The sequence below is a fragment of the Aspergillus brunneoviolaceus genome (genome assembly GCF_003184695.1).
Source record: "Aspergillus brunneoviolaceus CBS 621.78 unplaced genomic scaffold BO95scaffold_68, whole genome shotgun sequence".
Lineage (NCBI taxonomy): Eukaryota > Fungi > Ascomycota > Eurotiomycetes > Eurotiales > Aspergillaceae > Aspergillus > Aspergillus brunneoviolaceus.
Genome location: NW_020290798.1, coordinates 25,005 through 52,635, shown reverse-complemented (window position 1 = coordinate 52,635; position 27,631 = coordinate 25,005). Strand labels below are relative to the sequence as shown.

The following is a 27,631-nucleotide window of genomic DNA, read 5'->3' as shown; positions in this document are numbered from 1 at the left end:
TTCAAGCATCGAACACTCTGTGGCAAACACCTCTTGCGCAGTCTGAATTGCATTCAAGTTGTATCTTATAGATCTCTATAGATATTCAAGAAGGCCGGTAAGGAACGGCTGCGAATCACATGGGAAATTTGTGGTGGGTCGTCCGATGATTACGTCGTGACCTTCCGCCGTGACTCTCCCTCCCTCCCTCGCTCTCTCTCTCTTTCACCACATTCATCCACTCGTCTTTTCTCCGCAATCCTCCTCGGACCGTCCGCTGACTTGTGCCATCCTACTTGGTTTGTCTCCTTTTTGTCAACATTCTTACCATAGCATACTTCGAACCTCTCGCTAGCACATTGCAACCGTCAACTCAAATCCGATGAGATAGCCGTGTGCGACCGAGCTATCACTATGGCAGGCAACCGAGTCAAATACACGCCCCCGCCTTCGCCGCCTTCGCCCACGGCCTCCTACTACGATGTCAGCGATGACGAAGAGGACGACTATAACACGATCTCTCACTCGACCTCCCGCCGAGGAGTCAAGCTTCTATTCTCCAAGAGCAAAGTCCGTCCTCCCAAGCTTGAGTGTCGCTGTCAATATAGCTAACCCCGCCTTTCTCCGCGCATCATAGGTCTATGTCCACCCCACTCCCTCCTCTAAAGACAATATCCCTGGGTTTATTGCCCTGATCCAACAAAAGCCCCTGCCGTATGCCTCCGGAACCTCTACCGCTACCAACCACACCAAAGACATCTCATCTTACCTCCTCGCCTGGGTACCGGAATCCTCCCTTGGTGACGCCTACAGCACCTACGTCAAAGTTGACTTATCGGACGACGCCTCCCCTCCGCGACAGAAATACCTTGTGCCCGCTCTCCCCACCACGACCACCTACAAAGACCCTATAGGCCTCTACGCCTTCGCCGTGCCCCTGTCAGAGATTTATTCACTCCTTGTGCGACCGCCAAGTCTGGGATGGTGGTTTGGCAGTCTCGTGATCAACACCCGCGCCGGGGACAGCTTCCCCGCACTATTCTTCCACGACAGCGAGTGCGAGTCGACGATACTGCAGAAGAAGAAGAGAACTCGGGAGAGCTTCGATCCCTTCGGAGAGGATGGGAGTGTGTTCTGGGGCGGGGACGAGGTGCTGCGATGGCTCCGCAGATACGTCGAGGTGCAACGGTCCGCTCTGGACAGCAGCGTCTATCTCATAAACCCGTCCGAGGAGGATAGGATCTCCTTCGGACAACAACCAACTTCGGACGCCGCGAGGAACTCACAGGACCAGACTGTTGCTCCAGCGCAACCTGGGGGGAGCAGACAACCAGATGCTGGCATGGACCCGTTTGTCAAGACGCTTAAGGAAGCACGGTGGAAAGTTCTTGAATCGCTCAGCAAGATTACGACCTTCACCAGGCGAACCGCGAATGAATTGGCGGACAACCCCAGGATACCTCCCCAGGTTCGTCGCTTGATGAGGACGCCTGAGATCCAGACTCTGCAGGATGAATTCGACAGCGCTAGGCTCTATCTTGCCCGCTGGGCCATGAGCATCTCGGAACAGAGTGAGCGCGAAAGAAACCAGCGCATCTGGACTGCGCGGGATGTGCTTGGCATGGAGAATAGCTCGGTGGGCGACTTTGAGATCCTAGAACTGGAGACGGGAACCTTGTCCATCCAAGAGCGCCGGAAAACAGTGACTCTGAAAGAGTGGGAGGGTTTCTTCGACCCGCATACGGGCCGGTTGCAAGTGACTGTTGAAGAAGTGAAGGAGCGAATATTCCACGGTGGTCTGGACCCCAACGACGGCGTCCGGAAAGAGGCATGGCTTTTCCTTCTCGGCGTGTATCCGTGGGATAGTTGTCGCGACGAGCGCCAGGCTCTGATCAGTTCGAAGAGAGACGAGTACATTCGTTTGAAAGGTGCTTGGTGGGAAAAGATGATCGAAGGCGGTTCCACGGCAGAAGAGTATGACTGGTGGAAAGAGCAGAGGAACAGAATAGGTAGGTACTTTGAGGACTGCATGACTGTTCAGTACTGACCCACCCGCAGAGAAAGATGTCCATCGCACAGATCGCACGATACCCCTATTTGCTGGCGAAGACATCCCCCATCCAGATCCTGACTCGCCTTTTGCCGAGACCGGAACGAACGTGCATCTAGAACAAATGAAAGACATGCTTCTGACATATAACGAATACAACCCTGATCTTGGATATGTCCAAGGCATGAGCGATCTTTTAGCGCCAATATATGCGGTCATGCAGGATGATGCCGTTGCATTTTGGGCCTTTGTCGGGTTCATGGACAGGATGGTAACGATTTCTTCTCCGCGCACAAAAGCTGTTCATGCTATGCTAACATGGTGAACCAGGAACAAAACTTCCTCCGGGATCAATCCGGCATGCGCGCACAGCTGACTACATTGGACCACCTCGTTCAGCTCATGGATCCGCAGCTCTACCTTCACCTCCAGTCTGCTGATAGTACCAACTTCTTCTTCTTTTTTCGCATGCTCCTGGTCTGGTACAAGCGTGAATTCGAATGGGTGGACGTCTTGCGTCTGTGGGAGACGTTATGGACGGATTATCTGTCGAGCAGCTTCCACCTTTTCATTGCCCTGGCAATCCTCGAGAAGCACAGGGATGTGATCATGGACCATCTGAAGCAGTTCGATGAAGTCCTGAAGTACAGTACGTCATCCTCTTCTCGCACGTCTCCCAACCCTCATGCTAATGTATTGTCTAGTCAACGAACTATCCAACACCATGGAACTCGTCCCAATCCTGACTCGCGCCGAATCTCTCTTCCACCGCTTCGAACGAGCCGTCCAAGCCATCGACAAGAAAAACAACTTCCCCTCTCCATCTCCAGCAGCCTACCAACGCAAACCCACTACGGACTCCCCTGCTGCCGGTGACAATACCAACGACAACAACAACAACAAGGGCAAATCCCCCGAACGCCCTCCGCAATCCACCGGCTTCGCCACCGGCAGCAGCGCCGCCGCCGGACCCAGCAACCGACCAGGCGACAAGGACGCAAAGGTCATCTCCCCGGAACTAAGACAACTTTTCGCCAAAGACATCCCATGGGCTCGCAAGGCCCGACAAGGGTCGAAATCTGGACCACAACAACAACAACAGGAGACAGCGGGGACATCCGAGCGACGTTCGTAGAACATCCTCCAAGAGTCTAACCAGTAGCTAGTTCTCTCCTTGTTTTCTTGATATGATTATTTATGATGTGAAATGATACCTGTGACTGGTTTGGGTTTGCCTTTTTTCAAATACTATCCTCCCTCTCTCGCTATCTACTTTCTGTCCTGTACGACTTTCGTGGCTTGATCATGACGTTTCTCACTCCAGTCGTGTTCTAGTTAGGTACCTGGAACGAATCTTGACGTAGCCTTCCATTTCATGGTTATGACTAAGTATCTCCCCGATGGAAACAGAGCGACGGATGACGGTATAGTGCGTTTCACTAGTCTCTCCTTCTCACTCTCTAACTCTCTCTCTCTCTGTATGTATGTGTAATCTCGTGGATAATCCTCTATCTTCGCGATTGCATAACATCACCACCAACCAGATCGAAGTAACGGAAGCGCCGAAGGCATAGTTAGTAACTTACGGAGTGCAGTACTCAACCCTAGCAAAAGCATAGCACATCGATCGACCTTAACCTAGAGCCCAACCTACCCATTCACCACCCAATACCAAAAGTCCCCTGACAGGAAAAGCAAGCAAAGCAGAAATGCATACACTCGAGGATAAACAAAGAACAATAAACAATAACCTAAGTATTTACACACGTACATCCCTGCCCCGTCACGTCCCCTGTTCCCTCTAAAACAGGCTAAGAAGATTAACAAAAAAGAAAAAACCAACTCCAGCTATGCACAAAAGCCCACACACAGGAACAACCGCTCTTTTGGGAAACCTAAACAACACACGCAGAATAGCAGAATAATCAGCGGCTTCGGATTTGGTGCAGGCGCTGGCTTTGCCTCTATCGGATCAATAGCAACAAAATCAATTAATCAAAAAGCCAAACGGTACATGATCAAGTAAACCAGAAGAATAAAACAGAATGTCGTCGTGTCTCGGTCGTTAATCCCGCTTGGAGGAATATGTATGTAGATGTTCTTGTTCTTCTTTTCTTTTGGCTGTCTGTTGTCTTTCTGCTTTCTTGTTCCATGCAAGGGATGAGAGGTTTTCCCATCTTGCAGTTTACATACGATAGTCAAAACAATGAATAAAGGGAATCTATCTAGATATCTTCGACAACTCTAACGAGCTGGACGAGCTTCTTCGTCTTCGTTGCCGGGTTTGTAGGATCTTCGTTCGTGGTTGGTGGTGTTGGTGTTGTTGGTGTTGTCGTCGCCGGCGTCGTCTTCATCCTCATCGTCGTCGTCATCGTCGTCGTCGCTTTCCCAGTCTTCCGCTTCGAGGGAACGGGCGCGGATACCGAAGCTAAGGATGAATCCGACAAAAGAGACGGCGGAGAAAACACCAAAGGGCATGGCTTCGCCTTTGGTAGGAAGACGGGAGGCCAGACTGAACAGACTGCCGGAGATGAGGGGTCCGACGGCGCGGCCGGCGGCGGAGAGAGTTTGCGCGAGGCCATTCAGAGAGCCGAGGACCGTGTGGTCCGGGGCGGAGTTTGTGATCTATTTGGTTTTGCAATTCGTTAGAAATGTTTTCAAAGTGTTAAGCTCGGGAAGAGGTGCATACCAGTAAGAGTGCACTGGTCAACCCGCCTACCGAGGCGACAGTCTTGATCAGCAAGACAAAACATAGTTCAATGGCCATCAGAGCGGTCTTGCCGGTGACACCGCTCCTATCCGTGTCGTTGCCCTTGTACCCGATGAAGGGCATAAGGAGGAATGACACCACGAATCCCAACAGTCCGGCACGGTAAGACCATCGGTTGCCCATCTTGTCGCGCAACTTTCCAAAGATGCAGATCTGGAAGATGATAGTAACGAGCCCCGTGAAGCCCTGGGCAAGACCGATCTCTGAGGGGGTGAGAGCTCGGCCCAATGGAGGCCTGGCTTGCGAAAAGATGGGGAAGAGCGAGTTAAAGGAGACGTTGCACAGGGCAAATACAAGATACGTCAAAAGGAGCAAGATCGTGTCCCGATTCCAGATTTGACTTTGCATCAACGATTCCGGGTGCGGGCGGGGAGATTCGGAGACCTCCGAGGCCGAGTCCAATTCGCTGTCGTGATCCTGGCTGTCGGTGGACTGTGTTCGGAGGTGGCGGTATGAAGCATGATGCGGTGGTTTCATCCATCCCGCGCGTTTGGCGGAGCTGGTCCATTGCCAGAGCCAGGCAAACAGGGCCCGAACGCGCCGGCCAAAATGGGGCAGGGCATCCGCATCGTCAAGACTCTCGTCGAGGAGGAAAATCGAAGCGACAAAGTCGACAATGAGGATTGCCGCCGCAATGAGGTTGGGGGCGGCGTATGGGTATGGGTTGGGCTGACTCTTGTCGAATGGGTTCTTGGGGAAGATCAGCAACCCGCCAAGGATGGGGCCGGTGACGCCTCCGATGCCATACAAGACGGGGAGATAGGCGAACGCTTTGGATTGGTTGCTGCGGTCGGTGATCTCACCGAGACAGGTCGATACGAGACCCTGATTGCCATTGACCGCACCCATTAACGCCTGTACCGCAATAGCCTGATATAGTGTCTTGCAGAATCCAAACGCACAGAAGCATAGTGCCGTAAGAATGGTGCCCAGGAGGATGATCGGTTTCCGGCCCACACGATCCGACAACCAGCCCCAAAAATAGTTGGTCACAAGCTGCGCGATTGCAAAGGCCGTAGCCAGCGCTCCAACATACATGCCCACGGTATTCGGTCGAGCTTCAGCTTCAGGAAATGACGACACCATCTCGGGCAGGTAGGGACTAATCGAGTTGAAGGCCGTTTGTTCGCACAGGGAGATGAAGGCTAGGATGGCCATCTGCCGCTTCGGGAGTGGTGACCCAGACCCGCGCTCGGAGCCATTGTCATTCTGCTGATGATGCGAGTCTCCGCCAGACGATCCAGACTGTCCAGAATTCGGTCTTCCGCGAGACTTTGGCGGTGGGGTGTCGAAGGTTTGGTAGTGGAGGGTGGAAGAGTGTCGCCGGTTGAACGGACCCTGCTCGTCTGTCCTCATTTTCACGAAGAATGGTCCTAAGATGATCTGAATGATAGTGGAATGAACAAAGGTCGTGTCTCCAGCCTCGGTGAGCCTCCCTTGCGTTTTCAGCAGAGATGATGGAGCTCAAGGGCCACACGTCGTTCGCAGTGCGGGGGGCGTAGGAGCCCCCAGGATATGACGACTGAAAGCGATTGAAGGGGTGAAACGCAAATAAAAGGTGATCTTTCAACCGCGTAAGATCCGTGTCCCAAAGCTGAAGGTAAGCAGGGAAGAAAGAAAGGGAGTAATGATGATAAGCGCAGTCAGCAGCAAGACTGGATCTCGAAGATGTTGCGCGCGGAGTAACTCCACTCCACACAAGATCATCGGCGAGGCCCTGCAGATGATGTAAGCCCCTCTGCAGGCTTGCAGCTGACTCATCCGCTCCAGCTTGTGGTCACGCTCACCACCACGTGCTTAATAGGCCAACAACAACAACAACATCTGTAGACGCTGGTAGTAAGGTATGGCTTGTTCGATTCTTTGGTGGCACACATGACCAGCGCGATGGGATTCTGCATCGGAAGTCAAGCCTATTGGTCCGTTTCGCCTCAGATCCGATAAAGTGCAGCAGGACCAGCAGAAATGGCGGCTATATCGGCCACTACTTATATATATGCCGATAATCACACGCACCTTTTGATCCTTCATACTCTGTGGATTTGTTTCTCATCTCTTGAGAGAGTTCCATCTCTAGTATACTCCTGCTGCCACCAAGATATATTTGAACATTTGTACGGAGTTTTGTATTTGTTGTGGTGGAGTTGGATGGACTGAAGACTACTCCCATAGAAAAACCCTTGCCAGATCATGTGTGCATTCTCAACTGGCATTTTGTCCCATAAATAATTCTAGAGTCGTTTAAAAAAGACTAGCTATAGCATCATCATTCTAGCGTTAGAACCTTAAATCGCACAAGACTACTCACTTCATCAACAAGTTGACAGCCCAAGGGACACTCAGCCCTCTTAAGTCACCATAGTGTTGACCAACACCCAAAAACACAATTGGGATACCCGTCGCATGAACCATGCTAACCAGAGTGCCTACCATATCACCCACAGTGTCACATTTACTAATAATGAAGCCGTCAAGGTTTCGTCCCGTACCAAAGGCCTGGTTGAAGTTACGGGCCTGCATCACACTGTCCGTACCAACGAGCGCTTCGCCGACCATGAAGATCTTATCGGGCTTAGCGAATTTGGCAAACTTCTCCAAAGACGACATGAGACGCTGGTCGTTGTGGCGGCGGCCTGCGGTATCGATCAAGACAACATCGAACTTGTTGGCTGCGCCGTATTCCACAGCGTCCTTGGCGACGTTCGCTGCGTCCTTGCCGTAACCCTTTTCGTATAGTTCCACTTCACCAGCAGTCTCACGCTGGCTAAGTTCCTTGAGGTTGCGGGCATGAACACGGAGCTGCTCCACTGCACCGGACCGGAAAGTGTCACAGGCCGCAATCAAAACACGGTAGTTGTTCTGCAACAAGAAATAGCAAATCTTTCCAAGATTAGTTGATTTTCCGACCCCGTTCACCCCAACAATCGAAATGACGTAGGGACGGGGATTCGCCTCCTTGGTCGTGGGAGATCTGACAGCATCAATCTCACGAAGGAGATCGAGAGAAGAAGTTGGTGTCAGGATCTTGCGTAAGGAGGATTCCATGGCCAAACGCAGGGCCGCATCCACACTTTGGAAGTTAGCCGTCTTCTTCCCGACAAGCTCCCGCTGGACACCGTCGCAAAGTCGGACCGCCGCTTCCCGCGCAACGTTCTTCTTCAGGAGATGATCTTCCATCGTTTTCAAGGGTTTTTCTAGATCAGCTTCCGTCAAAACCTTACCGCCGACAATGTTCCGCAGGAGACCACCGATGGCGTTGAACCCCGAGCCAACGATACCGGAAGAAGCAGCACCCTTCAATTTCTCGCTCTCTGCATTCTCAAGGATTGAGTGAACCTCATCTCCGAGGTCCTTGAGCACGAACTGGCCTTTACCAGTTCTCCGACCCCATGAATCTTCGGAGACAGCCTCGACCGCTGGCACTTGTGCTCCCTCAGCATCAGCCGGAGCCGAGTAGTCCAGAACCTGGCCATCGTCCTCATCAGCGAAACCGTCTGCATCCCACCGACGCATTTTCTTTCCACTTTTTGGAGTCTTATCCTTTCGCCCTTTCTCGTCACCGGATGAAGCATTGGCGCTGGAGTTGGTGGCTTTGCGTCCACGGCGCGACATACGACCTCCGGGGCCTAGCTTGGCGGTAAGGATATGACCGGCAACGGGAGTTGTCGATCTCGAAATGTCTGGAGTTTGGGGTGGCGTACCCTCATCTGAGGTGACCACGCCGCCGAGCGCAGCTTGTTGCTGCGCTTTGCGACCGTCAGTAAGGCCCTGAAATCGGGGGCACGCAGTAGAACATACCTTTGATGAGGCCAGAGGCCGATGGCGGTGGTGGGCCCCCATTGTCAGACGAGACAAGCGGATCCTTCTTATCAACTGCATTCGCCACAGAACTTTCCGATGCGACAAATCCCGAGCTGCCCTCGAGCTCGCGCACTTGCTGGTCAAAGTATTTGTCGAACGGGTATTGCACTATCCTTGCGCGAGTGCTTCTTAGTTGATCTTTGTAAAGGTCGATATACAGGGTAGCGATATTATCGAGGAGTTTGTCGATCCAGCCCAGCTGTAGAATAGACTGGTAGACGGCCTGACTCACAGCATTGTTAGAAGCCACGAAGCGCAAGTTGCATTGGAGAAGGCACATACCACAAAAATGAGATTGAATTCCTTGACTCTCTTCCACTTCAAGGTATACTTCTCCTTTCTGAAAGTTGGCGAGGTACTATTTGGGCCTTGAATCTGGGTCTTTTCTTCGATGAAAACATCACTGATAAGACTGTTGACCACGTGGGCACCCACAGGGGCGTAGGACTTTGACCAGAGAACTACACCCGAGGTGTCGAGGATTTCGAAGGATTCCAACATGGTTGCGGAGGGTGTTTCGAGATATTTGCTGGGTGATGTAATAATCGAGTGGAAGGTTGATGATGAGGTCCGCGCGGGTGGGGAATGTGTGGGCGTGGGCGGCAAGCTGAGCTGGGGAGCGGAAGGAGCGGCGGACTTCAGCCACGTATAAACACCTTCATCTCTCCAACTTTGTGCAAATCTCACTAAGTAGCTCTCTGCCGCTTCGGCGCCCCACGAACTCCCCCAATATTATCCCATCGACTCCAACCTCAACCTGTCCAAAATCGTCGACTTCGACACTCCTCTCAGAAAACATGTATCGCCAATCATTTGCTCCACCTCCCGCGCAGTCGCCTCCGCTTCACCACCCAGTGCCTCAGCATGTCTCTACAGTTCCAATGATGCGCTCGCCGCCGCCTCCGACATCTCAGCAGTCTCAATCCGCGGGCTATGGCAACCCATACCAACCCGCACCTGCGCAAGGTGGCAGTGGGACCTACGGCCCGGGGTTCGGCCAGTTCATCAATGATCCAACGGCGCAGATGAGTTTTCAGGTCGGGAAGACGGCGATGATGGCTGGCCAGGAGTATATGGAGCAGAACGTAAGCAGCGCCGATATCATGGATCATGGCATTCTGACAATGTTCATTGCTAACCTCCTCCCCCCAGTTAAACCGTTATGTGTCCATTCCGGCCCTGAAGCATTACTTCAACGTTTCGAACTCCTACGTCCTGAACAAGCTTTCCCTCGTTCTCTTCCCATGGCGACACAAGCCCTGGTCCCGCCAACAGGCACGCCTGACGACGGCTGCAGCTGGCCCCAATGGCCAGATCTCACAGCAGCAGTACTCCTCCATGTTCCTTCCGCCCCGTGATGATCTCAACTCGCCTGACATGTATATCCCTGTGATGGCACTGGTCACCTACATTCTGCTCTCGGCCATGTTGGCAGGGTTCCGCGGAAACTTCCACCCGGAGCTCTTAGGGTCGATTACCACGACAGCTATCGCGGTCATACTGTTCGAGATCATGTGCCTGAAGCTGGCAATGTACATCCTCAGCATCAACAACGAGTCTCAGCTCCTCGATCTCGTTGCCTACTCCGGGTATAAGTTCGTCGGAATCATCCTCACGCTCTTGGCGTCTGAAATCCTGACGCCTGGTCGAGGCACCGGTGGTTGGGTTGGTTGGGTTGTCTTTATCTACACGTTCCTGGCTAACGCCTTCTTCCTGGTACGTACCCAGTGGTGATACCGTAGTTGCCGGGTCGCTAGCTAACTCTTGCTGTCCAACCTAGCTCCGCTCCCTCAAATACGTTCTGCTTCCGGACTCCACTAGTGACGCCTCCATGCGTTCGGGATCTATGCACACTGTTGCCCGCTCGCAGCGCAACCGCCGTACCCAGTTCCTGTTCGTTTATGCGTACATCATCCAGTTCATCTTCATGTGGGTGCTGAGTCGCGAGGGCCCAATTGCTAGTGTCGCGGGGATGGGTGCGGGTTCATCGTAATAGCCTCGTCTCCGTAATCGGTCGATTACAGTTAATGATATAGATGGACTTCACGAAAGGGAAATAGGGGGTTCATGTAGGCCCCTCATCATCATTCCACGTAAAGCTTTACCATGTGTCACTTTCGCATATATTTAGATCTTTAATAGCGCTGAAACTTTATCTCTGAAGTACGCAGGCCATCGATTCTGCTAACATGTAACCAAGCTCGATATAACAATGTTACAACATCCAGCCAGACGGAGGATACTAGTCTACGCGGGACCGATTCTACAATGTGAAGAATTTTGGGAGATGTAAGAGATATGCATTGAGACAAGAGAGCTATAATAGACTTGAGACGGGACCTGGATTTGCACAAGGTTAGAAACCATCCAGAGCAAAGATGAGTGATGATCCAAAGTCTGGATTAAAGGATGTTCCTCAGAGATCTTGGTGATGAGGGAAATATCATTGCCAAAAGGCATCAACTACTATCTAGGCGTGATATCATGTTTTTAATCACCGGAACTGGGGAGGGCAGATGAAAGCAAAAAGTGGGATGCATACCAATATCTCAAAGTGGACAATCGAAGTGAAAAGGCGAAAGAATTAAGTCTGCTGCTGAGGTCTTCGCCATGTTAGCATGAATAACATATGGAAATGTGAGAAACAACAGAAGGCGAAGTTTTGAGGATATCAGAATATGTAAGAATTAAATATCATGCGGCAGCGCTGTATAGAAAACCCCGGCGAGGGCATCACAGACGCTGCGTCAATCGCAAATTACCGCATCATGTAAGGATTGAGCGAGGTAGGAAGTGCAAAAGAAATAGATGTATGCATACCAGTACAACACACGATGCGCGTACACTGTCGAAGTTAGTGTAGCTTATGAGCAATTGAAGCTTCAAAGCTTCAAAGCCTCAAGGCGATTAATTGATCGTCACGATCAGAACCACATTTGTCCTGAAGTTCCAAATGCCAAAAGTCTGGAACGTTGCAGAGAGAATTGCACACACACACGGAGAGAACAGAAACACCAGCAAACAGTTGCTGCTGAATCAGAAGCTTAAAAGGCGCGGTGCTCGGAGCGGAAAATATCCGGTGGCCGATGGAGGGCGCTAAGGGGCGGAAGCAGCCCTAGGCCGCACGCAAACACCCGGCGGCGGGCTGCTACTGGCTGCTAAGCGAGACTCTTGTGGGCGAAGGGCCGCAACCACCGAAATTCGCTATCCAGTCAGCCCCCGTTGAGTGCGACGAGACTTGTGCGTTTAGGACGACCTTCGACAACCCCGACATTTCGACAACAAATCACCACCACCGTCCCACCCGGAGTCTGTCGACCGTGAGTTCTTGTCGCCCCTGCCCAAATCCTACGAACCACCCTGTCACACACATACACGCACGCAACATCCAAACTAAAGTCGTTCTTTGTTCTGCAAAAAAATAGGAAGCCTTCGCCATGGCCGATATCGATGTCAAGATTGCTCAATGGAAGCTGGTTGAGGTTGGCCGCGTTGTGCTGATCCGCAGCGGTCCCTACACCGGCAAGCTCGCCGCCATTGTCGAGATTGTCGACCACAGACGTGTACGTTCTATGAAATTCGCGCGGAATTTGCGGTTGGAGGAACCCCGGGGATCTCGGTCGGCAAAAGACAAGAGACGGAATATGGGATTCTGCTGCGGGAAGGGAAACATGAACATGAACATGAAAATTGACATGAGTTGCACCCGATTAGGTTCTGGTTGATGGTCCCTCCACCGAGGAGAAGAAGATCGTCCCCCGCCACGTCCTCCCCCTCTCCCACGCCACCCTCACCCACTTCGTCATTCCCCAGCTCCCCCGTGCTGCCGGTACTGGCCCCGTCAAGAAGCTTTGGGAGAAGAACGAGATTGATGGCAAGTGGGCTCAGAGCGGTTTCGCTAAGAAGACCGACCGCATCGAGCGCCGGAAGAACCTGACCGACTTCGAGCGCTTCAAGGTTCTCAGACTCCGCAAGCAGGTACGTGCGACAGGGATGGATTTTGTGATATGCGCGCGCCATGTGAGAGCCATTTGAGAAGGGACAACGGGGCTATATTGGGGCTTATTTGGGGCTCGGCGGTGGAATGGGATGGCTCTCTGGACGCGCGCAGGGACAATGGACGAAGGCTGACATGTTCCAACTCTACAGGCTCGCTACGAGGTCCAGAAGGCTCACGCCAAGCTCAGAGCTGCCGCTCCCAAGGCATAGATGGTTATTGGGGCTCGGTGCAAAGTGTGACAGGGTGCCTTAGGACGGGGTTTATTTGCTGATGGGTTAATTTTATGTTCAGCAAAAAATTACGCTGTATGCATTATTTGACAGCATAAAAATGATTCAAGAACCTTTGATATCCTGACATGGCTTGTTCTCGTACGTCATGGAAAGCTGAACCCCGCTCGCCGCCTGAAACGAGCGCCTTTCAGCGAGTATATGACTTATGATACAATTGGGTCTTCGACTTGACATCAGCGGGTCAACTCCTGAGAAGGAAATGGGCAATGAACACAATTTAGACTTTCAAAGCAAAAAAAGACGAAAAAAAAGGGACTTTTATTGTAAATTTTATTAATTTCAAGATTAGGTCTAGATTGAGGCTTCGAAGATTAAAAACTATAAGATTGCCTATAACAGCGTAACTCAGTAGCTACTAGTTGGTTGTATGCAGACAAACTTGGTCTGTAGAGGAGCCGCTGCTTGTGTGTCCGGGGGGAGAGGGAGGGCCCCCCCAATAAGCTCGCTAACGATTTTCGGCAGGATGACATTCACACAGCTTCAAGTCTTCCCAACTCCAACCAAGGCAAAAAAAATCCCCTCCATCTACCACAGTCCCCTATTCTGTGTCCAGGTACGTTCAAATGGAATTTGTGACCGCCCAGATGCCGTTTCCGCTTGAATTTGGCGAATTCCTGCAGTTTTGTGGGAATTTCTGGGTCTCTTAGGCCCAATTCGAGCCTCGTCCCAAACCACCACCTGTGCGAGTCCCACTACCGTGCGAATTGCTGACCTTTCGAACCACCATCTCAGCCCACTTTAGGCTTTACTCAACTTACACACATACAAAATGGCCGATCCCCGTGTTGAAGAGCTTCCCGACGAGGAGGTCCCCAAGACCCAGGTTGAGGATGCCGGCAGCGACTCTGAGTCTGAGGCTGGCGATGAGCCCACCATCCCCGGTGGTGCCGCCGTCACCATCCACTCTCGCAACGAGAAGAAGGCTCGCAAGGCCATTGGCAAGCTCGGCCTGAAGCACGTCCCTGGCATCACCCGTGTCACTCTCCGCCGCCCCAAGAACGTATGAGTTGCGACCGAATCCTTCTTACCCCGCTATCCGCGATCGCTCGGCAACCGTCCTACAGTGAAATTTTCGGAGGCGTGTCGGCGAGCGGACGAGGAATGTGGCAGCAGTATGGCTAATTCGAGCTCGACAACAGATCCTCTTCGTCATTAACCAGCCCGATGTCTACCGCTCCCCTACCAGCAACACCTGGATGTACGTGGTTTCTTTTGTGATGACCTCAGACTATCAATGGATGACCCCAAGCTTACACATTGTTCCTACAGCATCTTCGGTGAGGCCAAGATCGAGGACCTGAACTCCCAGGCCCAGGCCTCCGCTGCTCAGCAGCTCGCCGAGGCCGCTGCCAACGAGCACGCCGGTCACGACCACGAGCACGACCACGCTCAGGGCAAGGCCCCCGAGGCTGAGGCCAAGAAGGAGGAGGAGGAGGATGATGGCGAGGAGGTTGATGAGTCTGGCCTTGAGGCGAAGGACATCGAACTGGTTATGGCCCAGGCTAATGTGTCTCGCAAGAAGGCCGTCAAGGCTCTTCGGGAGAACGACAACGACATTGTCAACTCCATCATGGCTCTTAGCATATAAGCGTTGTCACCTTAACCGCACGCGCCAGTGGGTGAGCTGTATCGACCCTGCTGGCAGGCTGGATTGTGGGTATGCAGCCAAAATGATGTCCTCTCGGGTGGATACGTTGGCAAGCCCCATTGTGTAGATCAATTGGCTCAAAAGCAGAATTGAATGATCCAGAAATATTCTTAAGCTCTCTATCTGTAATCTGTAGTGGGTGTGCATACACAGTACTTTTAATTTTGAGGCACTGTAGAGGTGGCACAGTGACAACAATCACTGCATACTTAACTCCTTGGCCTTTCTGGCTGCGGGTGGTGCTGTGGCCGTTCGGAAGACGGGAAACGCGGGTCACGTGATAACATCCCCATTCCAAATCTTGCCGAGTCAACCCTCAACCTCCCGGATTCTCCAGCTTTGCACGTTGACCTCCCCTCTCCCTCCCACTCCCTCCCAGAACACAATTCAAAATGGCCGCCGTATGTCTCCACCGTCTCTGCAGATATTCTGACGCAGTCAGCCGGCGAGATTGCCCACTAACAGCCTGGATAACAGCGTAGCGCCGCTCTCAAGATCGACTGGACCAAGTTGACCAGCTCGCTCGGTCTCCGCGGTCAGACCGCTGCCTCCCTCCAGGCCTTCAAGAAGCGTAACGACGACGCGCGCCGCAAGGTCCAGGTCCTGTCCGAGCAGCCCCAGACCGTCGACTTCGCCCACTACCGCAAGGTGCTGAAGAACCAGGCCATCGTCGACCAGCTCGAGAGCCACTTCAAGAGCTTCAAGCCCGCCACCTACGATGTCAACCGCCAGCTGAAGGCCATTGATGCCTTCGAGGCCCAGGCCGTCCAGAGCGCCGAGGAGACCAAGGGCAAGGTCGAGGTTGAACTCCGCAACCTCCAGAAGACCCTCGAGAACATCGAGACCGCCCGTCCCTTCGAGGACCTCACCGTCGTACGTTGCGATCGTTCCGACCTTCCGCCTCGATTTTTGCTAATCAGACCATTCCACTCCAGGACGAGGTTGCTGCTGCCCAGCCCGAGATCGACGAGAAGACCTCCTCCCTTGTCCAGAAGGGTCGCTGGATGCCGGCCGGCTACAAGGTGAGATTTCCAACCATTGACTGTGCCAGTAATATAAAAGTCATGAGAAGCAAACAGGCTAACCATTCTTTGCAACCTACAGGAGCGCTTCGGCGAGATGTCCGTTGTCTAAACTGGCTGAATCCCTTGTATGCCATTTCCGTCCACCTTTGTCCTGCAACCTCCAGATATAGCCACACAACACACAAAGCAAGACTTGTTCTCGTACTTATCTGTCAAGCATGTTGGCCAGCTAGGATACCCTTTTGTCTGTCTGGTCGTGTGATTGCTGGTTGTAGGACTATGTATAGAAAGATGTTCAATTTATCGTTTTCTCATCCTTATTTGGTTGTAGGCTGTAGGTTCGATGTGTCAATTATGGGTTGAATATGCATCGTCTGTTCTTTCGATGCTTGAATGGCTTGTCAAGGTCTTGGTGTGCGCTGAGTACAAAGGAGAGCATGTATCCCTGCGCGAATGTGATGTAGACACGAAGGCCGACATCTCATGGAAAGGGGTGTTGACGTATTGTCGTAAATACAGCACCCCGGCCAAGTACCAGTATCTTCAGAGTATCAAGCTATATTCCATCGTCAGATGAAGTAGGATTGCTATAGCACCATACGGATGTGTCAATCATCAATCTCAGGAGTTCCGGTATCAAGTAGACTTGTGTTGATAGCTCTTCTTCCCATATGTCACGATGATCCAAGATAACCTTGATATCTTGACACAGTAAAGATGTAGTGTCTCTTTCCAGGTAGAATGTGACCACTAGAGGTCACGCATAGATATCAAAGTTCCTTCATGTACACAGAATCATCTACCACGTGCAAGTCCACCCGAGGATTCCCCGATCGGCCCAACCACGTTTCCTGTTAAACTCACTTACGTGGAATTGTTATCCTGAACTATATCCACAGGGTCATGAGCAGTACAATCCCTTATACAGGAGAATGCTCATTAGTCTTTGCATTGTCCCCTTATATGCAATGAGACATGTTGCCGCATGAAAGAGGCGAGCACTAAACCCACCTAGTGTTAGCAACGGCGCAGCTCTGACGCACAGCGATGCTCGATCTCCTCCAAGGACAGTACATCACATCTCAATTGATTCTTTGCTTCTCGAAGTACTCACAGTGATCAAAAGCAATGCGTGACTTGAGCATCCAGTCCTCACAGTCCACCCCAGCGCAGGGCCGATACTGAGAGGCGTCTCGCCATAGAACTTGTTGAAGTGTATACATACATCAGGAGTCTACACCAGGAGTCTACAACACCAAATGCCTCCTCCTCCCAGCAATCCAGCCACGGCAGGCTCAAGACTCGAATCTCTCCCCGTCGAGATCATCCAGGAGATCTTCCTGCACAGTCTCGAGGTCAACCTTCCGCGCGCGTCTCCCCGGCTCGCGGAAGCCCTGTCCACGCCGGCGCTATACACCTGGCTCATCCGGCTCGCATTCAGCAGCACCAACGCCAGCGCCGCCACGCACTTCTTCACGCGGGACTTCCTCCCCCGGCCCCTCGATTTCTTCGCACTATCCCCAGTGGAACGCAGAGACCTGCAGACCACCCTCCTGGCCTGCCGCTGGTGCACCCTGCCGCTCATCCGGCAGTGCCAACGCGACTACCTCCTGCACACGATCCACCAGAAATGCCAGCCGGGGAGGGACTTCCTCTTCTCGCAGCAGGACGAAGCCACCCTCCTCTCGCTAGAGGAGCAGCTATCCAGCCTCATCCACCAGGCCGGCCAAACCACCACCACCATCAGCAGCAGCAGCAGCTGCTGCTGCTGCCCCGGAAAAGGCGACCTAATCCTCCACGCGCACCCCTACCCCAACCCATCACCAACATCACCCACATCACCCACATCACCCACATCACCAACATCATCAGCCACGACCACCAAACCCCACCGAAGGAACCCCCACAAAATAGCCCTCTACCTCCACCTCGGCGCCCTCCAAATCCGCAGCCCCAACGACATCTACTCCTCCACGCACCCCTTCACAGCAACCAGCACCACCACCGCCACCACAGCCAACACCTACCGCCTCCCCGCCTGCACCGTCCCCAGCCCCACGGGCACATTATCCTGCCGCATCCCCGACAAACTCCTGTCCCCGCCCTGGAGCCCCGCCAAGCTCGAGTTCCTGGCGCTGCTGGCGGCCGACGCGTCCCTCGACGACACGCCGGCGCACGACCGGTCCCGGCGCGTGCTGCGGCAGACGATCCGGGCGCGGGAGTTTGCGGTCTTCCGGACGCTCCTCCGGTTGAGGGTGCGGGTGCCCTGGTATGATTTCCCGGTGCCGTGGCCCGTCTCCGTGAACCATTTCTGCGCGGCGGTGAAGTATGCGGATGGGCCGGGGGATGGGTTTGTGAGGGTCCTGGTGGAGGAGAGGTTGGGGGATGGGGAAGGGGGGCTGACGAGGGAGGAGGGGGAGAGGGTGAGGGGGTTGTTGGTGCAGGCGGGCATGGGGGGCGTACTTGGGTTATAATCCTTTTTCTTGCAGTAGATGTATATCGATGAGAAGGGGAGGAGGACTCTCTTACTACCATGTATAATGTGGGCGGAAGCGGTTGATACTCTAATCTTGGGACAGTGTTACATTATCATTATGCATATGCATAAACATATGGGATGTAGATATGGAAAGAATCATATTAATTCAAGGAAGAGAATCCATAAAAACCACAGGATAGGATATCAAAACCATCATCACCAACAAGAGACAAGTACACGATTTCGAAGCGAAACGAAACGAAACACGCAAACGAAAACCACCAGCGCAATCCATAAGTCGTAACCTCGTTAGAACGAAGATCAGATCAGATCAGGGTAGATCAAATCCGAGCCACGAATAAAAAGAAAGGGTATAGCGAACCCCCTACCCATCCCAGCAGGGTATCTTTCCCCCTCCTCTTCACATCTTCTTCAGGCAAGATCTAGACCCTCGACCTCCGGCCGTGCGTCCGCGTCCGCCGCCGGTTCCCGCAGTACCCGCAGGTGAGGCACGAGATGATCACGTCGAAGAGGGTGACGATGCCGTCGATGATGGCCTTGCAGACGGAGCCGATGGTGTTGACGATGCCCATGAGGCAGGCGCCGATGGCGTGGAAGACGCTTTGGATCTGTTGGTGGAGATCGTTAGCACATAGGTCGCTTAGCTTTCACCTTCGGGAAGAATGCCCAAGTCTGGGGACGTACACAGGAGACGACGGCGCCCATTTTGTTTTATGTTTTCTTGGGTTTGGTATCTGTGTGTGGAGTGGTGGTGCAGTTGTGGTAGTTGTAGTGGTGGTGTAGTTGTAGGTATAGCTTTGCTTGTTGTCTTTAGGAATGGCAGTGGCAAGTAATCGGCACTTATTTCTCAGTCTTGGTTCCCTGGGACGAATAACTCGATGAAGCAGTAGTGTGGACAGTGGTGTCGGTGAAAGGACGCATTGTATGCTTTTTGGATCTGGTTCCTGAGGAGGAGGGGAGTGAAGTATAAATATCCGAAGCAGGGAGCGAACAGCCAGACAGACTTAAGGGTTGGTTCTCGTAGTCTCTCGAATGATGTATGTGTGTGTGTAGTGAGGTTAGTGTAGTGTACATGCCACAACGAAAGGAAAAAGGAAAAAAGATCAGCACACTACGGAGTACCGAGTATCAAACACGGGACAGAAACTGCAAATTGCAAGCAAGCAATGATGCCGTCATAACGACATATGACATCGTTTTTCTTTTGTGACTGTGTGGTTCGCATCGGCGCCATGCCAGGCTTTGGTTGACCCTCCTAATGCGGAAATGGGAAAAACCCTTGCGGATCGTGACGAGCGTACTACTCCGGTACACTACCCTTACTATCACTAAACTGGACTATAGGATCATGTAGAGGCACTAAGTGAGGACAGGGTCTCGCCACCGATAAGGCTGGCAGGTTCGAGAACCACATCCTCCTTAAAACTGCACCTTTTGCGCACTCACATCTGGACAGCGGCTGAGGGTTACTTCACGGTGTGACGTCATACGTCAGTCCACCACAGGACGTACTCATACTGCCAAAGCACGGTTCGCATTCTAATTCTTGAAGAGGGTTTAAGGGGCACAGTTGCACGTGATCCTTAGCTTTTCTGATGGCAACAAGCCAATGACATATCTCGGTATGGAGCACAGCCAGTATAACATCATGGATACCTGACTTTCGGGCATGAAGGGGACACAAGTCCACAAGTCCACAAGTCTCCACTTGGTCTGGGGTAAAAAGTCTACGAAAGGTGGATGCAGTGCTTATGACATAGTACGACCCTAGCACAACCCTTTGTCTTAAGGTTGGGCTTGTCAGGGGTAAGCCTCGTCCGTTCGTTTGTGGAAAGTGTTGGCCGAGATGATGTTGTTGTGTTGCGCGTTTTCGTCGGAGGGCGGGCGCCGCCGCCGCCGCCGCGGGAGATGGTGATCTGCGCTGCTGTACTTATTACATCTTATGCAGTAAAACTTACCACTGATGATGTCAATAGATAGCAATGGGCCAGCCACTCAGCCCTATTTGCGACGGGATACTCTGGGCTGCTGGCAATCCTCATACGTAGTTGGCGGAGCCCCTGCAGAGGTTCGGAGGATGATCCTGCAGTTCGCAGGTGGTGATTATGAGTAAGGCTGGTGGTGACTTGGCTGGTGAGCTGGTCCTGGTGGATGTATGTCACTTTGGCAGTCATCCTCGTCAAATGGCAACAGTAAGCAGGGCCAGAACTGTCGATCACTGAAATCCATGCAGCGATATGATTAATGTATATGGAAGTACTATGATACAGCCAACTCCCCGCCCTAATATACAGGTATACACGCCCCGCGTAGGGAGACAGTCCAGCCCTACATATTCCCTAACAACCGCAGGATGCCCCTCACTCTGCCCGCCAACGTAATCTGATATCCCGTCTCCACCACGCCCTTACACATTTCCCACGCCCCCGTACCATTCTCCCGTGCACCTTCCCCTTTATTGATCGGATAGTCCACCCGCGGCGGGATTCTCGTCGCCATCAACTTCGGGAACCGATCCACGCACACGGCCTTGAGGTTACTCACGCCGCGGAGGCCCTCCTCGCCCGCGAACCGGCCGTACCCGGAGCCCTTGACGCCGCCGAACGGCAATTGCACCGCGTAGTAGCTCCCGAAGTCATTGACCGAGACCATCCCGGACCGAATCTCCTTGATGCACCGGGCGGTGTCCCGCGGGTCGTAGCCGAAGACGCTAGCACCCAGGCCGTACTCAGTCGAGTTGGCGATCTCAATAGCATGCGGCACCGAGCTGGCGCGCATCAGCACGAAGACCGGCGCAAAGAGCTCCTCTTGCGCGATGCGCATCTCCGGTGTGACGTCCGCGAGCAGCGTGGGGGTGAAGTAGTGGCCGAGGGGGTGCTCAGGGTGGGAGAACCGCTTCCCGCCGCAAACCAGGCGGGCGCCCTGCTTGACGGCGTCGTGGATCAGGGATTCCAGTCGATCGAAAGAGGCCGGGGAGATCATGGCGCCCACATCAGGGGCGCCCTGGGGTGACAACAGGACGGAGCCCAGGCGGAGTTTGGCGATGCGCGCGGAGACGATGTCCAGAAGCCGGTCGTAGGCGCCGGGGAGGGCGACGATGCGTTCGATGCCGATGCAGTTCTGTCCCGCGGACTGGAAGACACCCCGCATGAGGATTGAAGCGATGGCCGGTAGTTCATGCACGGTGCGCGAGTCGTCCAGGATGAGCGACGGGTCCTTGCCGCCCAACTCCACGGTGACAGGCGTCAGGGCTTTGGCGGCGGATGCGCAGACTTTGTGCGCCACGGGGCGGGAGCCGATGAAGGTGAGCAGGGAGATGCCTGGGTGGGAGGTCAAGTAGTCGCCCACACGCGGAAGGCAGACGACGCTCTGGACCAGCTCGCGAGGGTGGCCGCAGCTGGTCAGGGCGCCGCGGATGACCTCCAGGAAGAAAGTCGTGCACCAGGCCGTCTGCTCGGACGGCTTCACCACGATGCCGTTTCCTGCGAAGATAGCGCTGATTACGGGCGAGATGAAGTTGTGGAAGGGGTAGTTCCAGGAAACGCAGGCCGAGACCACGCCCAGAGGTTCGTAGGTGACCATGTTCTTCTTGTACATCATGAGGAAGTTCGTAGGGCGCGATTCCGGCGTCAGAGCCTTTTCACCGTGGTCGAGGGTCCATTTAAGCTTCTCAGTGGTCACCAGGATTTCTCCGAAGGAAGCGTCCACCTTGGTCTTTCCAGAGTCTAGGCAGCAGGCGGTAACGAGTTCGTCTTGGTGGTCGAGAACGTATCTATTGCGGGCCCGAGTGTTAGCAACAGAGTCTCTCAGGACACACAAAGAGAGATGTACTTCAGCAAAGTCCGTAGAACCTTCCTCCTCTCCGCGAAGCTAGTCTTGGACCATTCTGCCTGTGCTTTTGCTGCCGCCTTAATCGCTTGATCGACGTCTTCCGGGGTCGCAGGTTTGATTCCAGAGCCGAGAACTCTTCCATCAGCGGGACAGTAGCTCATAATCAGGTTGTCGTTCCATTGCTATTTCAGGTATCATTTCGAATGAGTTTCTGATCTGCCGAATCACAAGCAGAAAACGGACAATAAACTTACCCCTCGAACCTGCCCCTCAACCACCCTCTTCGCTTCTCCATCAAGCTGATCCCATTTCTTCCCTTCCCAATTGGCTCTAATCTCCGCAGGAATGGGCACATTGAACGTGACGGCAGCCTCCCTCTGGCTCAGAACGTAGACGTAACCCAGATACACCGCGCCGAGCGACAGCAACGCGACGCCCAACAACGGGCCTTGGATCTGGAGATGTTCCACGATGGGCTGGAAAGCCGGCGGGACGAATTGGGCCAGCGTGTCCATATTGAGTTGAGATTTCAACGAGTGAACTGGCGCTGTTGGGTTGTGCCAGACACTTTTTTTTCTCTGGCGAAACCAGTTCAGGAGGGGAGGGAGGGAGGGACAAAAGGGAAAGAGTCCGGGTGGTTCGATTGTTTATCGCTCCCTCCGATACGCGGGCGCACGGGCCACCGGGCGTGCTGTCGGTGGGTTCATTTGGGGTTCAACTGGTCGATTCGAGGTCCAAGTATGAGGATCCCAACTTGAAGATTATATACACATTAGTGTATGTAGCACAATTGAACTAATAAGCGTCATTCAGCAAGAGAGCTCGATGCTTTTTTCTTGTCTAGCAAAATAGGGGAGGTGATATTTTCTAGCAACGAGCAACATACGGGGTACATATATATCTCCAGGAGGGGTTCCGCAGCATAATTCTACACGTAGTACCCATTAAACACCCAAGCAATGATCCAAGCCCATCTATTAGACCCCTGCTTTTCTCTTCCCAGTCCTCTTCACCAGGTGATCGATGACACAGCCCTCCTCCCACCGCGCAGAAGACTGTCCCGTGATAGCCCGACATCGCGGGCAAGACTTCCCATGGCGGATGAGCAACTGATGCAGCGAATACTTCAGATGGTCCGGGATGCGCACCTCCAGATGACCAAACGCCGTCACCTCGGTCACCTTGCTCGGCGGCACCCAGCCCAGCCACTTGCAGATGCGGAAGATATGCGTATCGACCGCGAAGCAGGGCCGCTGCAGACAGAACAGCAGCACGCAGCCCGCCGTCTTAGGCCCGATGCCGGGATACTTGACCAGCTCCGTCATCGCCCGCTCCGTGCTCAGCGTGTGCAGGTGGTTCAGATTCAGGAAGTTCTGGTCCGCGCACGCAATCTCGTAGTTCTTGTGACCCTCGGACTGGTTATTCAACACCCCCTCCGCCGTGGCCGCCGACGCCTTCCCCTCAGCATCAGCGTCGGCATCCGAACCACCACCACCAACCAACAAATCCCGGCGCGCCTTATTCTCCTCATACACCATGTCGAGAATCGCCTTGATCTTCTTACTCTTCACATCCGCCAACCCGCCGCGCTTGATCGCCTCAAAGACCTCCCGCACCGGCGCCCGCCGCACCGCATCCCAATCCACGCTCCCCTTGCCGATCCCCTCGCGCAGGATCCCGAACCGCTGCACCAGCCCGTTGAACGCCATGGCCGAGTTGTTCCCCGTCGTGGCCCCGCTCAGCAGCGTCCGGATCAGCGCGTCCAGCACGGACGGCACCTCGCCGCACCCCGTCACGGTCAGCGAGGGCTCCGGGATGGTCGCGGGGGCCACGATCCGGCCGTGGATCGACGACAGAAGCCGGTCGACTTCTTCGCATTCGTCGGGCGTCGGGTGGGGCCAGTTGGGGAAGGGGCTGACTCCGGGGGTCAGGCCGTATTGGTTCGCTTTCGCTTTCGCTCGCGCTGCTTTTGCGGGGGATTTCTTGCGCGGGGGAGACAGGTCGTCATCATTGTGCGATGTGGCTTTGTCGACGGTGGTTTGGAGGTCTTTTGCGAGATTGTTGATTGCTTCTTCTTCCTTCTTGATGCGAGAGTTGGCCGGGGTTGTGGGGGATATCACCGCGCCGAGGTTGTGAGGGAGGTCGTTGAGGTCCTTGTTTTGTGGGGGAGTAGTGGCGTTGTTCCTCTTGCGCCGCTTGGGAGCGGGTTCCAGGATGGCATCCTCGGTCTTGACCTGGAGGGGACTGTTGCGTTGCGACCGATTTCGTCCTTGGCTGGGGGAAGTCGTGGAAAGGCGGACGCTCGGGACTTGGGATGATGTAGAGTTGCTGGATTGCGCTTGAGAGGCGGCTAATGCTGCCTGGCGCGCAGTGGTGGAGCGGGTTATGCGGACCATCTTTAGATCTTTGGGAATGTGTAGAACACAGGACTGAAGTTTTTAACTGGGAGGTACAAGACGGTTTAGCAAAAAAAGCAAAAAAGACAGGAAATGTACAGGTTCTTCCGACGCGGAAGGTGCATTAGGCAAATTCTATCGGTATGTACAAATTATATCATCAATGGATGTAGCATCATCGTCATGAGATGAGTCAAAAAAAGACAAGTAGTGTAGTTGGGTCACATGATGTGGCGGGATCACTTCCGTTCAGCCCCCTTCAACAGTACGTCATCTCAGAACAACATGTCTTCAAAGGTATTTGACAATCATGGTAAGGTAAGGGTATTCCAACCCGCGCCCTTCCTGTCATGCACTGCACACACACACAAACACCAAGCAGATAGCCACTCTATGTTCTTGCAAAACCACCGTCTACAAAACTCCAAGACTCCTTGGTTCACGCAGTATGCCCCACCAATTGGTATCAACTCAAGCCATAACCTCGTAATCAGTGATGGTCGCCCATGTTGTGAATGCTGATATCCATGCGGTCCTTGACCTTGGGGTGCTCCTCCTGGGAGTGCTTAGGGGCGCTGATGATGCCCACCTTGGGCACCTCCGACTCGCCGGGATTGGCCGCGGGGACGATGTTGCCATTGGAATCAAGCTTGACGCCGTTGGCAGCCATCTTGAAGTCCGTCTCACTGGCGAAGCCATGCGTAACAGCCTCCTTGGCGCGGTCCAGGGCCTTGATCTTGCGGCCCTCACCGCGAAGCTCCTCCAGGTGCTCGAAGTAGCCATCCGAGACGGGGGTGATGTAGTTACCGCAGAACACACCGACCTCGAAATCCTGAGGCTCAGCGAGGCCGTTCTCCTGGGCAATCTCGGCACATGCGCCCTTCAGATCGTCCAAGGTCTGGTAGATGACGCTATCAGCACCAATGTGCTTGGCAATGTCCACCACGTTGCGACCGTGGGCAACCAGCTCGGTAGGCGATGCCAGATCAATACCGTAGATGTGAGCATGGCTGTAGTGAATCGTTAGCGAATGTCTCGGTCCGGAACCCGGGGGATGCCGGGAATACTCACGTGATCTCGGGAGCGCAACTGGCGAAGTAGACCTTCTTGGCACCGGCTTCCCGGGCCATGGTGACGATCTCTCGACTCGTCGTACCACGCACAATACTGTCATCAACCAGAAGGACATTTCGGTCCTTGAACTCGGCTTGCATAGCGTTCAGCTTGCGGCGAACACCCTTCTGTCTCGTCTTCTGTTCGGGCATGATGAAAGTACGGAAGACATAGCGGTTCTTGACGAAACCTTGGCAGTATGGCTTGTCGAGATACCGCGCGACAGCAGCGGCCGAGGTGGTGGATGTCTCAGGGATGGGGATGACCACGTCGATGTCCTTGACCACTTCCGGTCCAAGGATGTCGAGAATTCTGGCAGCAAGACGGTCACCCATACGCTGGCGACTACGGTACACGCTGATTCCGTCGATGACGGAGTCAGGGCGGGCGAAGTAGACGTATTCGAAGATGTCAGGAGCGTAGGCCTTCTTGGGAGCCACCTGGCGGAAGACAGGCTCGGCGCCCTTCTGGATGATGACCGCCTCACCAGGCTGGATGTCACGGATGTTGGTGAATCCAAGCTGGTGCAGCGCAACCGACTCGGAGGCCATCATGTAGTCCATGCCATCACAGTCTGTTGAGGGTCGGGAACCGAGGACAAGAGGACGGATGCCGTAGGAGTCACGGAAACCAAGGATGCCAAATCCTACTGAGGTCAGCTGAGATCCTGGATGCGCGGGCAGGGGTTGACATACCGGCAAGCATAGCCGTGCAGGCGAAACCACCCTGGCATCTTTCGTACATGCGGCTCAGACTGGCAAAGACATCTTCGTTGTTGACACGTGCCTTCTTGGTCTCGCTCAACTCATCCGCCCAGATGTTCAGCATCAGTTCGCTGTCACTGTCGGTGTTGATGTGGCGGTGGGCCTCGAGGTCCAGATATCTCTTCAGCTCGGGAGCGTTGATCAGGTTGCCGTTGTGGGCCATGCAGATTCCATATGGACTGTTCACATAGAAGGGCTGGGCCTCAGCATTGGCACTGCTTCCGGCGGTAGGATATCTCAAGTGTCCGATTCCCATTGAACCCGGGAGGTCTGCCACCCTGGCGCCGTCATTGAAGACCTTGGCGGCCATACCGTTCGACTTGAGCTGGTAGAAACGACCGCCGGTAGCGCACGTGGCAATACCAGCTGCATCCTGACCTCTGTCTGCATATCGGGGATCATAAATTAGCCTCGAACACGAGGTATTTGCTGGTGTGTACTGCGGAGTGACTCACGCTGAAGCAGGTAGAGTGCCTCATGGAGATCGACGGCAGCGGAAGCCGACGGGTTCGCCTGAATCAAAGCGATAATACCACACATCTTCACGGTAAAGAATTCTATATGACAGAACAGGATAAGGTCAGTAAGATTCTCCGAACTGAACTCCTGTCAAAGCTAATCAAGGTTATGCAGCTTGAATCAGATCGGAAAATGTCCGCAATGATGCTTAGGAAGTCTAACATCTATAAAAAAAAACCGAAATTCATCATAAAGCAGGGAGGCAAGGATAGGGTGTGAAAGTTATTTACTAAGGCATTGAATAATTGACTCACATCTGAAAGGGGATATTTCAAGATAGTCTTGGGAGTACACGCACAGTGTGATGGTAGGGTGGTAGAAACCGGAACTTGGCGAGTTGCAAAAAAGTGTGATAGAATCGAAAACGTCTATAGAGACATAACAGGATTCATGTAAAGGAGAGTGAGGGGAGAAACAGGTGGCAACAATGCCCAGAATCACGTCCACGGAGGAAACAGTGAGCTGGATAACATGGTTAAAGAAGTTTTAGGAGGGAAAGAGGAGAGGAGGGGAAGAAATGGGGATCCCATCTTAATAGATTTCTTCTCCTCGCTGTTCCCAATTTTCTTTTTTCCCCACCACCAGCCGAGAGGAGGCGCTAAACCCAAGAGGAAAAATTTTGTGACCCAATTTTACTAAGTTTACTAAGTTTACTAAATTAACTGAGTAACACCGCCAGGGCCACCGGCTGGCCGGTTGCTTACATACGGTACCTTACTTTCTGGCAGGAGTATTGCCGATGCCGGAGCAGGCGGTCAGCGGTCGGGAGTTCGTTCCCGGCTTCGGCCTGGCCTAAGGCATCGACTGCCGACTGCTGTGCTGGAGTTCTCCTTCCGTCTGGCGAACTATTTACCATTTCGGGAAGTCTGTACATCTTCAAGC

General features: G+C 53.5%; 10 protein-coding genes across 10 annotated transcripts; 5 read left to right on the top strand and 5 right to left on the bottom strand.

The window, feature by feature from the left end:
- Window positions 1-15: 15 nt before the first annotated feature.
- On the top strand, window positions 16-3,395 carry BO95DRAFT_446237 (GTPase-activating protein GYP7). Its single transcript, XM_025587328.1, has 5 exons — window positions 16-549; window positions 617-1,988; window positions 2,038-2,300; window positions 2,360-2,678; window positions 2,734-3,395. The coding sequence occupies exons 1-5, from the start codon at window positions 394-396 to the stop codon at window positions 3,162-3,164; spliced, it is 2,541 nt and encodes an 846-aa protein (XP_025438713.1). The 5' UTR covers window positions 16-393; the 3' UTR covers window positions 3,165-3,395.
- An 878-nt stretch (window positions 3,396-4,273) lies between these two features.
- BO95DRAFT_371449 (MFS transporter) lies at window positions 4,274-6,155 on the bottom strand (the record flags this gene model as incomplete). The annotated part of the gene is made up of 2 exons (XM_025582955.1): window positions 4,274-4,654; window positions 4,719-6,155. The coding sequence occupies 2 exons, from the start codon at window positions 6,153-6,155 to the stop codon at window positions 4,274-4,276; spliced, it is 1,818 nt and encodes a 605-aa protein (XP_025438712.1).
- Window positions 6,156-6,945: 790 nt separating this feature from the next.
- Window positions 6,946-9,258, bottom strand: BO95DRAFT_396778 (signal recognition particle receptor subunit alpha). Its single transcript, XM_025583758.1, has 3 exons — window positions 8,943-9,258; window positions 8,598-8,883; window positions 6,946-8,545 (listed from the first exon to the last, which is right to left on the bottom strand). The coding sequence occupies exons 1-3, from the start codon at window positions 9,159-9,161 to the stop codon at window positions 7,104-7,106; spliced, it is 1,947 nt and encodes a 648-aa protein (XP_025438711.1). The 5' UTR covers window positions 9,162-9,258; the 3' UTR covers window positions 6,946-7,103.
- An 84-nt stretch (window positions 9,259-9,342) lies between these two features.
- Window positions 9,343-10,807, top strand: BO95DRAFT_446234 (protein transporter YIF1). Its single transcript, XM_025587327.1, has 3 exons — window positions 9,343-9,745; window positions 9,813-10,376; window positions 10,441-10,807. Exons 1-3 carry the CDS (start codon window positions 9,458-9,460, stop codon window positions 10,651-10,653), a joined length of 1,065 nt encoding a protein of 354 aa, XP_025438710.1. The 5' UTR covers window positions 9,343-9,457; the 3' UTR covers window positions 10,654-10,807.
- Window positions 10,808-11,896: 1,089 nt separating this feature from the next.
- BO95DRAFT_421163 (60S ribosomal protein eL14) lies at window positions 11,897-13,254 on the top strand. The gene is made up of 4 exons (XM_025584554.1): window positions 11,897-11,980; window positions 12,086-12,223; window positions 12,375-12,638; window positions 12,810-13,254. The coding sequence occupies exons 2-4, from the start codon at window positions 12,098-12,100 to the stop codon at window positions 12,867-12,869; spliced, it is 450 nt and encodes a 149-aa protein (XP_025438709.1). The 5' UTR covers window positions 11,897-11,980; window positions 12,086-12,097; the 3' UTR covers window positions 12,870-13,254.
- A 468-nt stretch (window positions 13,255-13,722) lies between these two features.
- On the top strand, window positions 13,723-15,735 carry BO95DRAFT_456008 (ATP synthase D chain, mitochondrial; the record flags this gene model as incomplete). Its single annotated transcript, XM_025588383.1, has 6 exons — window positions 13,723-13,953; window positions 14,093-14,151; window positions 14,223-14,511; window positions 15,079-15,474; window positions 15,537-15,623; window positions 15,706-15,735. 6 exons carry the CDS (start codon window positions 13,723-13,725, stop codon window positions 15,733-15,735), a joined length of 1,092 nt encoding a protein of 363 aa, XP_025438708.1.
- Window positions 15,736-16,519: 784 nt separating this feature from the next.
- Window positions 16,520-18,013, top strand: BO95DRAFT_396763 (uncharacterized protein; the record flags this gene model as incomplete). The annotated part of the gene is made up of 1 exon (XM_025583757.1): window positions 16,520-18,013. A coding segment is annotated over exon 1 (1,128 nt), but the record flags the coding sequence as incomplete, so codon positions are not given.
- Window positions 18,014-18,548: 535 nt separating this feature from the next.
- Window positions 18,549-18,831, bottom strand: BO95DRAFT_467107 (uncharacterized protein; the record flags this gene model as incomplete). The annotated part of the gene is made up of 2 exons (XM_025589265.1): window positions 18,549-18,734; window positions 18,811-18,831. The coding sequence occupies 2 exons, from the start codon at window positions 18,829-18,831 to the stop codon at window positions 18,549-18,551; spliced, it is 207 nt and encodes a 68-aa protein (XP_025438706.1).
- A 1,623-nt stretch (window positions 18,832-20,454) lies between these two features.
- BO95DRAFT_456005 (Aldedh-domain-containing protein) lies at window positions 20,455-24,353 on the bottom strand (the record flags this gene model as incomplete). The annotated part of the gene is made up of 7 exons (XM_025588382.1): window positions 20,455-21,898; window positions 21,958-22,139; window positions 22,212-22,535; window positions 22,574-22,648; window positions 22,941-23,390; window positions 23,457-23,871; window positions 23,956-24,353. 7 exons carry the CDS (start codon window positions 24,351-24,353, stop codon window positions 20,455-20,457), a joined length of 3,288 nt encoding a protein of 1,095 aa, XP_025438705.1.
- Window positions 24,354-24,474: 121 nt separating this feature from the next.
- BO95DRAFT_446228 (amidophosphoribosyltransferase) lies at window positions 24,475-27,257 on the bottom strand. Its single transcript, XM_025587326.1, has 5 exons — window positions 27,004-27,257; window positions 26,686-26,787; window positions 26,162-26,614; window positions 25,425-26,112; window positions 24,475-25,363 (listed from the first exon to the last, which is right to left on the bottom strand). Exons 2-5 carry the CDS (start codon window positions 26,768-26,770, stop codon window positions 24,844-24,846), a joined length of 1,746 nt encoding a protein of 581 aa, XP_025438704.1. The 5' UTR covers window positions 26,771-26,787; window positions 27,004-27,257; the 3' UTR covers window positions 24,475-24,843.
- Between the last annotated feature and the right edge of the window lie 374 nt (window positions 27,258-27,631).